The sequence below is a fragment of the Bos mutus genome, chromosome X, assembly GCF_027580195.1.
Source record: "Bos mutus isolate GX-2022 chromosome X, NWIPB_WYAK_1.1, whole genome shotgun sequence".
NCBI classification, from domain to species: domain Eukaryota; kingdom Metazoa; phylum Chordata; class Mammalia; order Artiodactyla; family Bovidae; genus Bos; species Bos mutus.
In genome coordinates, this window is record NC_091646.1 from 93,987,669 (window position 1) to 94,003,382 (window position 15,714).

A 15,714-nucleotide genomic window follows, 5' to 3' on the forward strand; every position below is an offset into this window, starting at 1 on the left:
GCGTGCTGCGGTTCATGGGGTGGCAAAGAGTCGGACACGACTGAGTGACGGAACTGAACTGAATCAGGTGTTCTATGAATTGTAGCTGAAAGCACCTTGATAGAATTTCTCATGAATCCAAGGAAGTGAATTGAAGAATGTGTCGAAATCTCATTATTTTGATGGTTATCATTATAAATAATACACATCTTTTTAGTACTTTGAAATTGTAATAGAATTTCACCTTGATGACACACTTTGTGTAAAGGTAAATAATTTACTTCTTGAAAATAGAATACTCACAAAGTCACATTACATTTTAAAAATAAAAAATATATATTTTCTTGTCTCTTGAATCAAGCTGGAAATGAGAGAAGCCAAGTGATTTGTGTGTGAACAACTTTCATTTCAAAGGAAAAAAGTAGACTTTAAGTACACATGAAAAGATATTCCATTAGTGAAAAAACTTTCTAGAGTAGTAATTCTCAACAGGGAGGGATAAATTTGGAGAATGGGACTGACATACCCACACTACTATATATAAAATAGATAACTAATAAAGACCTACTGTATAGCACAGTGAATTATACTCAATACTCTGTAATGGCCTATATGGGGAAAGAAACTGAAAAAGAATGCATACATGTGTACAATATAAAAGATTCACTTTGCTGTTCACTTGAAACTAACACAACATTGTAAATCAATTATATACCCCCCAAAATTAAAGAAAAAATAATAATTCCCCACACTCTCAATTACAAAGGAGGTCTTTTAAGGTCACCTCCCATATGATGGTGGTGGAATTTTTAACAACTGTTCAAGGTAGGGACTTGGGGGGGTAATGACAAAGTTACTTTAAATACAGTGACACTTTTAATCAGTCTTGTTCTATCGCTCACAACAGCATCCTCATAGGTGTGACAAACAATTGTACACATGTGTGCCAGACATCTCTGAATAGTGTCAAACATCCCTTGTCAGTGGAGAGCAGCACAATGCTTCTGCAATTGGTGGAGGTCTGCAGCTCTACAGCTGAGCACTGTTGTTCTAAAAAATTCTGCCGCTCTACTTCAGAAGGTCACCTTGTCGGGAGAAGGCAACACCAGGGCCGCAGTTTCCTATGCAGTGGACAGGGCGGAGGGGTGAGGTGGGAGGGGGAGGGGGTGGTGATGGTGGTGGGGTGAGGATAGTCCTGCAGCCCCACTCCAAAATAGAATTTCTAAATCCTATTTTTTTTTTCTTGAGTGCTATTGCTCCTGAGAACCCGATTCATTAACTGTCAAATTTAGGTAATTAAAATAGGGAGCTGAGTGATAAGAAATGAAACCAGTATGCATAATGCAGATGTCTATGGAGGAAGATATTCCCAGGGCTCTAGGAAGCAGGCTAATCAGGAACTTCAATCAGGAACTCATCATTTGGAGACAGACAATTAATTCAGGACAGGAGGCAGGGAGGGAGCAGAAGCACAGGCAGAATCTCAAAATCTCTCTGGATAAATCTCTCGTTGGGAGGAGGCAGATGCGGAAACCTCACATGGGGGAGCCTGGATGAGAAGTTTTCTGAAAAAACCCACTGCAAAGAGATGCTGCTGCATCCTGCTGTATACTTCTCAGGGATGCTAGGGGTACAAAACCCAGCTTAAAACAGCACTGTTTTAGACCTCCTTGGTCTAGACCTCCAGAGCATTTCTAGAGAAACGACCACACAGAGAGGGTGACAGGGAGCCATAAGGCATCCCCTTAGGTAGGCTTCTGCAGTGGACACACACATTCTTAGCAGGTTAGAGGCCTAGTCTGATGGGGTTTCTTGTGCCCCGGGAAAGAAGGGATTGGGAATATTTCTGAATTCCCAGCTCTCTTCATATCATATGCTGATATGAAGTGCCTTTTTTGAAAAAAAGAAAAAAGGCTCAAAACATCACTCATTATAGTGTTTAGAGTTGGTATTTCTGAGCTGTTTCCCAGTTGGAAAGTTGTTCACAGAGAATATAGTCTCCTGGAATGGGGCACCCGGAAAAATGTGGTCATGGAGGAATAATATATACTGTACTTCCCTCACCTGCTTCCAAATCTTTAGAAACTTGGGCCTAAAAACTGTAAAATGAACTATCACAGTGGGACGGGGGCAGGGTATGAACTACATGTTCATGTATTAAGCAGCCAACCCTTGATAGTTAAGATGGGGATCCATGAAAAAGCATCACCCACAGTTTGCATATTAAAAAGCAGAGACATTACTTTGCCGACAAAAGTCCCTATAGTCAAACCTGTGGTTTTTCCTGTAGTCATGTACGGATGTAATAGACCATAAAGAAGGCTAAGTGCTGAAGAATCGATGCTTTCGAACTGTGGTGCTGGAGAAGACTCTTGAGAGTTCCTTGGACTTCAATGAGATCAAGCCAGTCAATCCTAAAGAAATCAACCCTGAATATTCATTGGAAGGACTGATGCTGAAACTGAAGCTCCAATACTTTGGCCACCTGGTGTGAAGAGACGGTTTATTAGAAAAGACCCTGATGCTGGGAAAGATTGAAGGCAAAAGGAGAAGGGAGAGGCAGAGGATGAGATGGGTAGATAGCATCACCAACTCAATGGACTTGAATTTGAGCAAATTCTGGGGACAGTGCAGGACAGAAGAGCCTGCTGAGATGCAGTCCATGGGGTCACAAAGAGTCAGATGCAACTTACCAACTGAACAACACAGTTTGCCAGTAAACATCCCAAATTTATGCCATTAAGCTATTAGTATTGATAAAATGCATGTTTTCTTCAAATAGATTTTCAAAGTCTGCTCTAGTTTTCCCAGCTTTCACAGGGAAGTTAAAATTTCATCATAACTTTAAACAAAGAGAACTCATAGAAGAGAACTGAGTAGATATTCACATTGTTAAGGAAGGTTTCTGGAAACAAATGAATTGATCCAATTGTTAAATGGAATATGAACTCTAGATTAGATACCAGTATCATAATCATGTTGAATTTCCAGAATTTGATCACTGTTCTATAGCTATGTAAGAAAATGACTTTAATACACAGTGAAGTGTTTAGGAATAAAGGGGAAAAAGAATGAAATAAGAATTATAAAGTAAATATGACAAAATATTAATACATGAAACTGAGTGAAGGATAAAGGAATTCCTTGCACCATTCCTAAGGCTTTTCTATTAGCTTGAAATTATTTCAAAATAAATGAAGTAATTTTAGAATGACCTACTTAAACACTACTCTTGTTGACCTTCTGTTTTCTCAAGGGGTTGACTTAACACTAGGAGATCTCTTCCAAAAGACTTATCCTGTAGCTAAGTCTTTCCAAATTGCAAGGCTACCTTCAGAGGCAAAGAAATGACTGCAACAATCCTTGTCTAGTTCATGCTCCAAAAATGACCCCTTTAATAACTGACAGTTTTGTTTTTTAGATTCCACATATAGGTAAAATAATACAGTATTTATCTTTCTTAAAATAAAGAAACAAAAAACCTCTCATAGATATAGAGGTCTTCCCTGGTGGCTCAGATGGTAAAAGCATCTGCCCGCAATGTGGGAGACCCGGGTTCGATACCTGGGTCAGGAAGAACCCGTGGAGAAGGAAATGGCAACCCACTCCAGTACTCTTGCCTGGAAAATTTCATGGATGGGAGAGCCTAGTGGGCTACAGTCCATGGGGTCGCAAAGAGTCAGACATGACTGAGCAACTTCACATGCTGCTGCTGCTGCTAAGTTGCTTCAGTCGTGTCCGACTCTGTGCGACCCCATAGACGGCAGCCCACCAGGCTCCCCCCATCCCTGGGATTCTCCAGGGAAGAACACTGGAGTGGGTTGCCATTTTCCTTCTCCAATGCATGAAAGTGAAAAGTGAAAGTGAAGTCGCTCAGTCGTGTCCGACTCTTAGCGACCCCATGGACTGCAGCCTACCAGGCTCTTCCGTCCGTGGGATTTTCCAGGCAAGAGTACTGGAGTGGGGTGCCATTGCCTTCTCCAACTTCACATAGATATAGGTAATACATTAGTGGTTGCCAGTTGGGGGTGGGTGGGTAAAATCCATGGAGGGGATCAAGAGGCACAAATTTCTAGTCCTAAGTAAGTCACAGGATATAAAAAAACGGCATGGTGACCAGAGTCAACAATATTGTACTGCATATTTCAAAGTTGCTAAGAGAGTAAATCTTAAAATAAAACTTATCACAAGAAAAAAGTTTTGTAATTTTGTATGGTGACAGATGGTAAGTAGAATTATTGGTTATCATTTTGCAATTTATACAAATATTGAATCATTATACATGTACATCTGAACCTAATATGTCAAGTATACCTCAATAGAAAAAATAATGCATTTTGACATGTAGAAAAAACCTGATTTTTTTTTTCAACCACAGATCATCACTTACAATTTGACTATTTGCTTATGTAACTATTAAGTCACTCATTTGATACCTTATATTTCTGGATCAGTATACCACTTATGTTTGAGCAGAATTTTACGATTTAGCAGTGTAGCTTTAAAAAATGGGATAAAGGCTTATAAAACAATCAGAGGAATTTTATGGACTGTTGGTGTCTTGCCAGGCAGAGCACTAGCACTCTCAAATTTCTCATCCTACAGACAAAATTTCTAGATGAGATTACAAAATCATAATTAATCACAAAAAAAAGTTTCAATTTTGTTTCTAAAATAGTCCCTGAAGTAAAAAAGCCATGCAAGGACTCTAAGGAATGAAAAGCAAGGAGAAATTGAAAAATTAATTTATTATATGAAGAAACATGAACAATATTTATTAGAGTGAATGGCTGCTGAGAAGCAGCCTGCAAAAGCTCTCATCCACAATGTACAGGCTGAGAAGTACTGATACATACACTCATAACCATAGCAATAATGTTCTGAGGAGGCTTCCAAGGAAATGCTGCATTTAACAATCAATTTTAAAGTTTATTTTTCCCATTTACAAGGCTGAAAAGATTATATCCACATTCAATTAAAGTCTAGCAGGATCAGGCATTCAAATTGTAAAGCAAAATTAACAAAAGATGCTGTTACATCCTTTATGAAACATGACAGATACAAAAATGATAAGCTCATCTGCTATCAAAAGCAATTTTGCAGATTTCAGTGGGTCTTTTTCCTCCAAGTACTATATGTTTGAGTGCTAATTTTTTACGTAACTGATGGTAAGAGAAAAGGCAACTGCTGAGTTCTCTCCAAGAGTAAAAGACCATTTATTTACACTTGTCCGTCCATAAAGTCAAAGGCCGACATATTCCCTGAAGACACTCACGTAAATGATGTTGTTTCTTTTCTAACAGTAAAACAAAAACAATAACCTGTTTTGGGATTTGAGTAACTATAAAAACAACTCCTTTAAACATGCATGGCACTTTAAAAACATTTTCAAAGCATTTTCACAGCTATTATTTAAATTTGTTCTGCTGACAACCTTGTGAGGTAGGCTGGGCAAGAATATCATGCAAATCTGACGGGTGAGGAAACTGAGGCAGAGATCAAGTAAGTAATTTGCTGGGTTATCAGGGTGATGCCAACCTCTATACTGCACTGTCTCCAGTAATGAAGAAAGTCTAAACATGTTTCATGACCTTGTTTCAATATATTTGGAGGAAAAACTTCACTTCCATCCAGTCAAATGATAGTGATTCAGTTGGTGCATCTCTTATGACAAGTTAAGGCATGTAATTAGACAAAGCACTGAGAGTTTTAAAAATTGGAATTATAACTGAAAAAGATGTTTTAACTCTCAAGATAGGAGATTTGCTGGTTTGTTTGTCTTTAGGGCAACCTAGTTCTGCATAATTTTGCCTTTTCAGAGGTATAATATAAATCATTAAAAAAAATTTCTCAGTTCACTAGGATTTAAATTTTTGCCATGAAAAAAGCAGTGGTTTCTTTCCCCAAAGTGACTACATGGTCACTTTGTGGTCCCAAAGTGGGGGTATCTTCATATCAAGAGTTAAAGACAACAAAATGTCCAATTTAGTTACCAAACCTTATAATTATCCTTATAAATGTGGCTTAAAACTGGGCTTTGGGAGTGTGACAGACCATCACTGTTAGATTGATTTGGGGTCACTCAATATGCTTACCTACATGCTACATTAAAATGATTTTAAATGTATTTGAAGGCCCAGATTTTGTAATGGTTCTTGAGACAGGCTTCCAAATGAAGGCTGGGGAAGTACTAGTCTCTCCATGCTGGTCTAATTCTGACCACAACTCCTGCTTAAACTCACCATTTTAACCTGTTCTCCGACAAACTAGCTATTAGAAACTGGATGGTTCTGAAAGTTCAGCCATTAGGGTCCTAAGACTGTCAACCCTGACTGACCTGCAATGTCCAGTCTTGTCAGTGACAGGTCACCTGCTCCCAGGTATTTCATTATCAAGGTTTTTATGGTAGAAATAATGGCACTAGATCAAGGCATTTTCCCTGGACAACTGAGGAGATTCTACAGATCCTTTTACAAAAGAAACAGGGTTCCAAATTAAAGGAGAAATTATACTGAAGATAGGAGAGTGTAGGAGGATAAAATTGAAGTTCTTATTCAAATTAACTCATAATCGTACCAAATCAAGGTACATTCAGTTAAAGATAAAAATCTTCTGGTCATACCATCTCTTTGTAAAATTTAAGTTTCTGAAGTCTGTATCTAACTGAAGGGGGGAACTCTGCTCCTTCAAATAATGAAACTTATAATGCCCTATATACCTGTGCTAGGTGAGAAATTTCTATGGAGTTTTCTACTAGAAATTTCCAAAACTGTAGGATGGGACTGAATCTTGAAGAGGTTAAGCCTACCTTCTAGCAGAGTCATATCTTCAACCATCACAAGAAGGTAAGAATTCTGCTTATAAAAGCCAAAATCATTTTGATATTTTAACAACCCCCTCGATTCAGAGTTTCTCCAACATATTGAAGGAACACAACTTCTCTAAAACTCTACACTTCCATAACCAAATTAAGAATTCAATTTTGCATCCATGGATTCTTAAGAATAGATTTTGCAAATCCAGACTTTTGAGTCAATGAGAAACAGGAGGCCAAGGTTGCTATGACTGGTTATGTACAAAGAGCCCTAGTGAGATGAAAATGGAACATCTGCCTATTCAAAAACCAAACTTGAACAGCCTTCTCTGAAAACTCTGACAGGAATGATGTGGCTGATGGCAAAAACCCCAGTGATCATCTCTGGTCATCAGACAGCTCTTAGGTGAGAACTCTTCTCAGGGATAATAAAACATTAGGCTACCTAAACCAGTAGTCCAGAAAACTAGAACATAAGAAATCCCCTGTCCTCATTCTTTGTGATGGCTCTCAACAGCCAACTCAGATATCATGGGTACTTTGTCAATGACAAGGCCAGTAATGTCTGGTCAACTGTGAAAGGTGGTGCTTTAGGCTGCCACTGCAACACTCACGGGTTCCCCTGACTCCTCTCCATGGTTCCCACTCACCTGACCGACAGCTCTCTAAAGGGGAGCAACTCACAAGGAGTTGAGAGCTAAATTCCTGCTTTGTTAATTGTGCAGGGCCCATCACTTGCTTCTGAAGAACAGGGATCAACCCAGCAAACACTATATCTGGGCCTCAAGAGACTCAGGTCCCATTAAGCAGAAGAGAGCTCATCAGTATTCAAGATCTGGCTAGGCATGGAACTTATTTTACTGCTAGAAGGGGTCTCCTCTCTGTCTGTGGGTGACCTTAGGTCTGTATTTTCTGCAGACTCGCAGGATTCCCGCCGCCTGCGGTTACAACAGGCACACTTTAGCCACTCCTGAAAGCTTTCAGAAGCATTGGGGGAAAAGAGCTTTTTGCAAGGGTGGAAGAACTGATAGAACACAACCATGAACAGAATGGCCGTGCAGTACCCAATGAGCAACTGCAGCATCAGCAGGGGTGCACACACATACATATAGATGTCAGTCTTGTAAAGATACCACATGAGGAGGAGGAAGGCGTTCTCGATGAACCTCACCATGTAGTACACCAGGAGCCGGTACCAGTTCTGAGACTTGCTGATGAGGTCGGGGTTGTTGATTTTCAGCTGCACCGCCGACCAGCAGAACATGTTGATCCCGGCGTAGAGGAGGGTGAGGAAGCACAGCACAATGGTGGTGCCCAGCCGACTGAAGGCCTTCTCAAAGTTCTCAGGGAAGGGGGAGCCACTGCACCAGAAGAGGATCCAGGGGTAGAAGAGGAAGCCGAGGAAGTTGATGAGTATGTCTATGACCACCCAGGCCTTCAGGACAGAGGTAAAGAGGACCAGGACAATGACTCGGGTGACAATCTCAAAGCTCCTCCAGAGGAAGATACAGACATAGGCCAGGGGCTTCACCTTGACATCATATTCATCGTATTTGATCTTGATGGCTAGGATGTTACAGCGCAAGGCTCCGTACACAATGGACAATAGGGAAAGGACCATGAACAGACCTGAGGAGAGAAGAGAAAGAGTGCTCTCAAGTCCCACCTCCACCAAGAATCCTCCTGTGGTGGCCATGGTCACTCCCCTACCCGCGTTCCTTGGACCCTTCTGTTTTATGTGCACAGGCAGACTTCCACTGTCAGGGCTGTGCCTGAGGGCTTTTTTTCAGGGTTGCAGAAGCCTGCTGTGCCCAGGCGCCAGGCAGGCAGAAGTGCCCTGGAATTAATACCCCTGGGATTAACCCTTCAATACCCCAACCCTAGCCCTGAGAAGAGCTGGAATATAACAAACCAAATTTCCCTACCCTTTGGGTAGAATAACTCAGAAGTGTGTGTTCTGTACTCTTGGGGTTGGCCAGAAAGTCCCTTTCTGTTTTTCCATAGCATTTTAAGGAAACGCCAAGTGAGCTTTTTGGCTAACTCAGTATTTATGGGTGTTTCCTCACAGGATTATTTTCTAGTCACCCACAGAAACTGTTGTCTAATAATGCTCCCTTTATTGGCCACTTTCTCTTCCCTGTCTCACTACCCTTCTCCCACGGTTCTTAGAAAGACCTGTGCTCAGATTCCTTGTCTTGGTCTACTTCACGGTCAACTGAAACTAAAACACCTTTTGGACCCCATCTTGCTCTGTCTGAATATATAGAGTCCTTTACATGATCCCCAAGAAAAAGAAAGGCAAAATGGTTGTCTGAGGAGGCCTTACAATAGCTGAGAAAAGAAGAGAAGTGAAAGGCAAAGGAGAAAAAGGAAAGATATACCTATTTGAATGCAGAGTTCCAAAGAATAGCAAGGAGAGATAAGAAAGCCTTCCTCTGTGATCAATGCAAAGAAATAGAGGAAAACAACAGAATGGGAAAGACTAGAGATCTCCTCAAGAAAATTAGAGATACCAAGGGAACATTTCATGCAAAGATGGGCTCAATAAAGGACAGAAATGGTATGGACCTAACAGAAGCAGAAGATATTAAGAAGAAGTGGCAAGAATACACAGAAGAACTGTACAAAAAAGATCTTCATGACCCAGATAACCATGATGGTGTGATCACTCACCTAGAGCCAGACATCGTGGAATGTGAAGTCAAGTGGGCCTTAGGAAGCATCACTACAAACAAAGCTAGTGGATGTGATGGAATTCCAGCTGAGCTATTTCAAATCATAAAAGACAATGCTGTGAAAGTCCTGCACTCAATATGCCAGCAAATTTGAAAAATTCAGCACTGTCCACAGGACTGGAAAAGGTCAGTTTTCATTCCAATCCCAAAGAAAGGCAATGCCAAAGAATGCTCAAACTACCACACAATTGCACTCATCTCACATACTAGCAAAGTAATGTTCAAAATTCTCCAGGCTATGCTTCAATAGTACGTGAACTGAGAACTTCCAGATGTTCTAGTTGGATTTAGAAAAGGCAGAGGAACCAGAGATCAAATTGTCAACATCCATTGGATTATAGAAAAAGCAAGAGAGTTCCAGGAAAACATCTGCTACTGCTTCACTGACTACACTAAAGCCTTTGAGCGTGTGGACCACAACAAACTGTGGAAAATTGTTCAAGAGATGGGAATACCAGACCACCTTACCTGCCTCCTGAGAAATCTGTATGCAGGTCAAGCAGCAGCAGTTAGAACCAGACGTGGAACAATGTACTGGGTCCAAATTGGGAAAGGCGTATGCCAAGGCTGTATATTGTCACCCTGTTTATTTAACTTATATGCAGAGTACATCACGAGAAACGCTGGGCTGGAGGAACCACAAGCTGGAATCAAGATTGCAGGGAGAAATATATGCAAATGACACCACCCTTATGGCAGAAAGTGAAGAGGAACTAAAGAGCCTCTTCATGAAAAGTGAAAGAGGAGAGTGAAAAAGCTTGCTTAAAACTTAATATTCAAAAACCAAAGATCATGGCATCTGGTCCCATCACTTCATGGCAAACAGATGGGCAAACAATGGAAACAGTTTTCTTGGGCTCCAAAATCACTGGAGATGGTAACTGCAGCCATGAAATTAAAAGATGCTTGCTCCTTGGAAGAAAAGCTATGACCAACGCAGAGAGCATATTAAAAAAAAGAGACATTACTTTGCTGACAAAGGTCCATCTAGTCAAAGCTATGGTTTTTGCAGTAGTCAGGTATGGATGTGAGAGTTGGACCACAAAGAAAGCTGAGCACCGAAGAATGGATGCTTCTGAACAGTGGTGTTGGAGAAGATTCTTGGGAGTCCCTTGGACTGCAAAGAAATCAGTCCTGAATATTCACTGGAAGGACTGTGAAAGTCCTGCACTCAATATGCCAGCAAATTTGGAAAACTCGACAGTGGCCACAGGACTGGAAAAGGTCAGTTTTCATTCCAATCCCAAAGAAAGACAATACCAAAGAATGTTCAAACTACCACACAATTGCACTCATCTTACAAATTGAAGCTGAAGCTCCAATACTTTGGCCACCTGATGTGAAGAACTGACTCATTTGAAAAGACCCTGTTGCTGGGAAAGATTGAAGGAAGGAGAAGGGGACGACAGAGGATGAGATAGATGGATGGCATCACTGACTTATGGACATGAGTTTGAGCAAGATCTGGGAGTTGGTGATGGACAGGGAAGCCCGGTGTGCTGCAGTCCATGGGGTTGCAAAGAGTTGGACACGACCAAGCAACTGAACTGAACTTTACATGGTGTGTTTTGTTTCCTCGATCAACTTATAAGCTCCTGAGGAGTCAAGAGTGACCTGCTTAGATATTTCTTCTTGAGAACCTCAACATATAGCAGTATAGAAACCGAAACAGAGAACATGCCATAATATACTGCTCATGAGTTCCTCTCTATCTGTAGGATCTTTTAAAAATATATACTGACTATTGATTGCTCACTTTTCTTTGGTATTCAGTTATTTTCTTAAATTCTGTACATTGCTAAAGAAGTGAGGACCTCACTGTTGCCAAGAATCTGCCTGTCTTAGGCTAAAACGCCTTAATACTTCAAGAAATCTCAACCCTACTTATTTATTTCTTAAAATGACTTATGGCTAATGGGCTTACCCAGTTTATATAGAGCAGGGTAGGGGTGGGGTCAAGATGTGGCTCATTGAATGGCCCATGGTACTATGTCTGAGAGCACCACACTGCTGGCTGTGAGTTCTATTATCTTAAAAATGTTGTGCTAACCCATGAGCATTACATGATGTTGAAGCTGAAACTGCAATACTTTGGCCACTTGATGCGAAGAACTGGCTCATCTGAAAAGACCCTGATGCTGGGAAAGATTGAGGGCAGGAGGAGAAGGGGACGACAGAGGATGAGATGGTTGGATGGCATCATCAACTCGATGGACATGGGTTTGGGTGGACTCCGGGAGTTGGTGTTGGACAGGGAGACCTGGCGTACTGCGGTTCATAGGGTTGCAAAAAGCCAGACACGACTGAGCGACTGAACTGAACTGGACCCATGAGCACACACTGTGTGGTCAAAACTGGAATACAGTCACTTACTTTAGTCTGCCACCACCTCCAAATATTGGAGAAGGGAGGGACAGGAGGTGGGGTTTGGAGTTAGGAACCGAGAGTCTCGCTCTGGTTTTACTCTGGTCTCTCCACGCCTCACTGGGGAAATGGTAATCTCCTTGGGTTTTTTTTCTTGCCCACAAAATTGCTCTGTATAAACTGAAGCCTCTTAAAATGCAATGTTCCTATAACAAAATTGTCTTTACTTATAATTTAAAATGTGTGGAAATAAAGGGTTCTTTTTCTTGAGCTCTGAATCAATGAAGCTTTGGTAGTTAAGTTTCCTGGAAGAAGTTCAGTTTTACTTAAAGCATCTGTTTCTCTCACAGTCTTGTTGCACAGATTTAAATCACTGATATCACTCTCTGGAAAGACTGTCATCTACTGATCAAATTTAAAAGACAGAAATACTATCACAGGAGTATACTGGGAAGTAATTGTACTGAGTTATTTTTCCTGAGAGATTAGTTCAATGGAGCATTAAAAGCAGTACATACTGCTGATACACTTTTTGTTTTTATTGAAGTATAGTTGATTTACAATGTTTATTAATCTGTGCAGTACAGCAAAGTGACTCAGTTGTACATATACATACATTCTTATAGTCTTTTCATCATGGCTTATCCCAGGTAATATACTCTTATATGTGCTTGTGCTCAGTCACTAAGTTGTGTCCAACTTTTTGCAATCCCATGGATTGTAGCCCACCAGGTTCCTCTGTCCATGGGATTTCCCAGACAAGAATACTGGAGCGGGTTGCCATTTCCTCCTTCATGGTATCTTCCCAACCCAGGGATGGAACTGTATCTCTTGCATTGGCAGGCTGATTCTTTACCACTGTGCCACCTGGGAAGTCCATAGTTTTATATGTATGGTTACAAATTTCTACAGATCTTAAGAATCTAGTATTGGATCCATTTCTTTTAGTCCTTATGTTTTTTCCACTATAAGAAAAATAACATCAAATGTAGAAGATGAGCTAAGGATAAATTATCATGTTAATTATATATTCATAGGTCAGGAAGCAACAGTTAGAACTGGACATGGAACAACAGACTGGTTCCAAATAGGAAAAGGAGTATGTTAAGGCTGTATATTGTCACCCTGTTTATTTAACTTATATGCAGAGTACATCATGAGAAACGCTGGACTGGAAGAAACACAAGCTGGGATCAAGACTGCCGGGAGAAATATCAATAACCTCAGATATGCAGATGACACCACCCTTATGGCAGAAAGTGAAGAGGAACTAAAAAGCCTCTTGATGAAAGTGAAAGTGGAGAGTGAAAAAGTTGGCTTAAAGCTCAACATTCAGAAAACGAAGATCATGGCATCTGGTCCCACCACGTCATGGGAAATAGATGGGGAAACAGTGGAAACAGTGTCAGACTTTAATTTTCTGGGCTCCAAAATCACTACAGATGGTGACTGCAGCCATGAAGTTAAAAGACGCTTACTCCTTGGAAGGAAAGTTATGACCAACCTAGATAGCATATTCAAAAGCAGAGACATTACTTTGCCAACAAAGGTTCGTCTACTCAAGGCTATGGTTTTTCCATTGGTCATGTATGGATGTGAGAGTTGGACTGTGAAGGCTGATCGCAGAAGAATTGATGCTTTTGAACTGTGGTGTTGGAGAAGACTCTTGAGAGTCCCTTGGACTGCAAGGAGATCCAACCAGTTCATTCTGAAGGAGATCAGCCCTGGGTGTTCTTTGGAAGGAATGATGCTAAAGCTGAAACTCCAGTACTTTGGCCACCTCATGCGAAGAGTTGACTCATTGGAAAAGACTCTGATGCTGGGAGGGATTGGGGGCAGGAGGAGAAGGGGACGACAGAGGATGAGATGGCTGGATGGCATCACTGACTCGATGGACGTGAATCTGAGTGAACTCCGGGAGTTGGTGATGGACAGGGAGGCCTGGCGTGCTGCGATTCATGGGGTCGCAAAGAGTCGGACACGACTGGGCAACTGATCTGATCTGATCTGATATATGTATGTATATGAAGCGACTGAAGCGACTCAGCAGCAGCAGTCTTTATCTTTGGAGAAGGCAATGGCGCCCCACTCTAGTACTCTTGCCTGGAAAATCCCATGGATGGAGAAGCCTGGAAGGCTGCAGTCCATGGGGTCACTGAGGGTCGGATACGACTGAGCGACTTCACTTTCACTTTTCACTTTCATGCATTGGAGAAAGAAATGGCAACCCACTCCAGTGTTCTTGCCTGGACAATCCCAGGGACGGGGGAGCCTGGTGGGCTGCCGTCTATGGGGTCACACAGAATCGGACACGACTGAAGCGACTTAGCAGCAGCAGCAGGCTTCCTATGCAAATATATCTGCTTTATGTGCCTTTCTCAATCATGAAGTTGCACCTGTTTCCAACACTTTCAGAAAAGTAGGATCCAAATTAGAAAAAGTCGTTGAGATCTAAGTTTAGACTCTAAAGAATCTCTTTTAGGTACATGAGAGACTTGCAAAACAAGGTTAGGAACAGAGCAATTTCTGATCCCAGGAAGAACTAAGGAAGCTAAGTACTGCTTCAGGATGTGGGGCCCAACCAGGATTAAGACAAGTCTGGATTATCTCAGCAGTGGTATCACCCTGGTCTGTTATCCAGATCACTGTTCTTGCTGGAAACCATGGCTTACTCTTACTTGAGTTATTTTTGACCACTTATTATAGGACCCTGTGTTCTGCTTTAACTCTACCCCAGGTCCTGACAACTACAAATTGCTAATGAAAAGATTGAAAATGAGCGAGATCATCATCACTTTGAGCTCACACTCATATCTGCCACTTTCGCTCTCCAACTGCTATCACAAATATTGTTTTGGTCCTTTATTTCAACAGCTTCATTGAGACAAATTTACATACCATACAATTCACAATTTAAACTGTATAATTCACTGCTTCTTTAAAAGTAGATTCACAGATATGTGCACCTGTCATCGGAGTCACTTTTAGTATGTTTTCATCACTTCAAAAAGAAATCCTGTGCCCTTTAACTCTCATTTCTCTATCCCTTACCCCACCCAGTCATGAACAACCACTAACTACTTTCTGTCTCTACAGATTTCCCCATTCTGGACTTCCATATGAATAAAATCATGTAATGTGTGGTCTTTTGTGACTGGTTTCTTTCACTTAACATAATGTTTTCAACATTCATCTATACTGTAACATGCATCAGTCCTTCATTCATTTCATGGTCAAATAATATTCCATTGTATGGATATACTACATTTTGTTTATCCATTCATCAGTTGATAAAAATTTGGGTTGTTTCCACCTTTTGGCTATTGTGAAGAGTGCTGCTCCAAACATTTGCATATGAACATATTTTTACTTGGGTCTATAGGAGTAGAACTGCCTGGTCATATGGTAACTTTATGTTTAATTATTTGAGGAATGGCCAGACTGTATTCCAAAGTTACATTCCCACCAGCAGTATATGAAGATTATAATTTCTCCATAAACTCACCAATGTTTGCTATTATTATTAACTTAAATTTTTATTATTAACTTTTTGATTCTAGTCATGCCAGTGGGTGTGAAGTGGTAACCTTTTCTGATTTCAGTTTCTATTTTCCTAATGACTAATGACATAGAGTATCTTTTCATGATACCATAAGGAATGCTGAGTGCTGAAGAACTGATGCTTTTGAATTATGGTGCTGGAGAAGACTCTTGAGAATCCCTAGGACAGCAAGGAGATCAAATCAGTCAATCTTAAAGGAAATCAACCCTGAATATTCACTGAAGGACTGATACTGAAGCTGAAGCTCCAATACTTTGGCC

The 15,714-nt window shown here is 40.9% G+C and overlaps 1 protein-coding gene across 1 annotated transcript in view; it reads right to left on the reverse strand.

The window, feature by feature from the left end:
- Positions 1-4,708: 4,708 nt before the first annotated feature.
- The window catches only part of XK (X-linked Kx blood group antigen, Kell and VPS13A binding protein), a 48,806-nt gene continuing 37,800 nt past the window's right edge, over positions 4,709-15,714 (reverse strand). Inside the window, exon 3 of the mRNA XM_070366364.1 lies at positions 4,709-8,422. Within this exon, the coding sequence (XP_070222465.1) occupies positions 7,596-8,422 (827 nt within the window). The 3' untranslated portion in view covers positions 4,709-7,595. The remainder of the gene's footprint in view (positions 8,423-15,714) is intronic.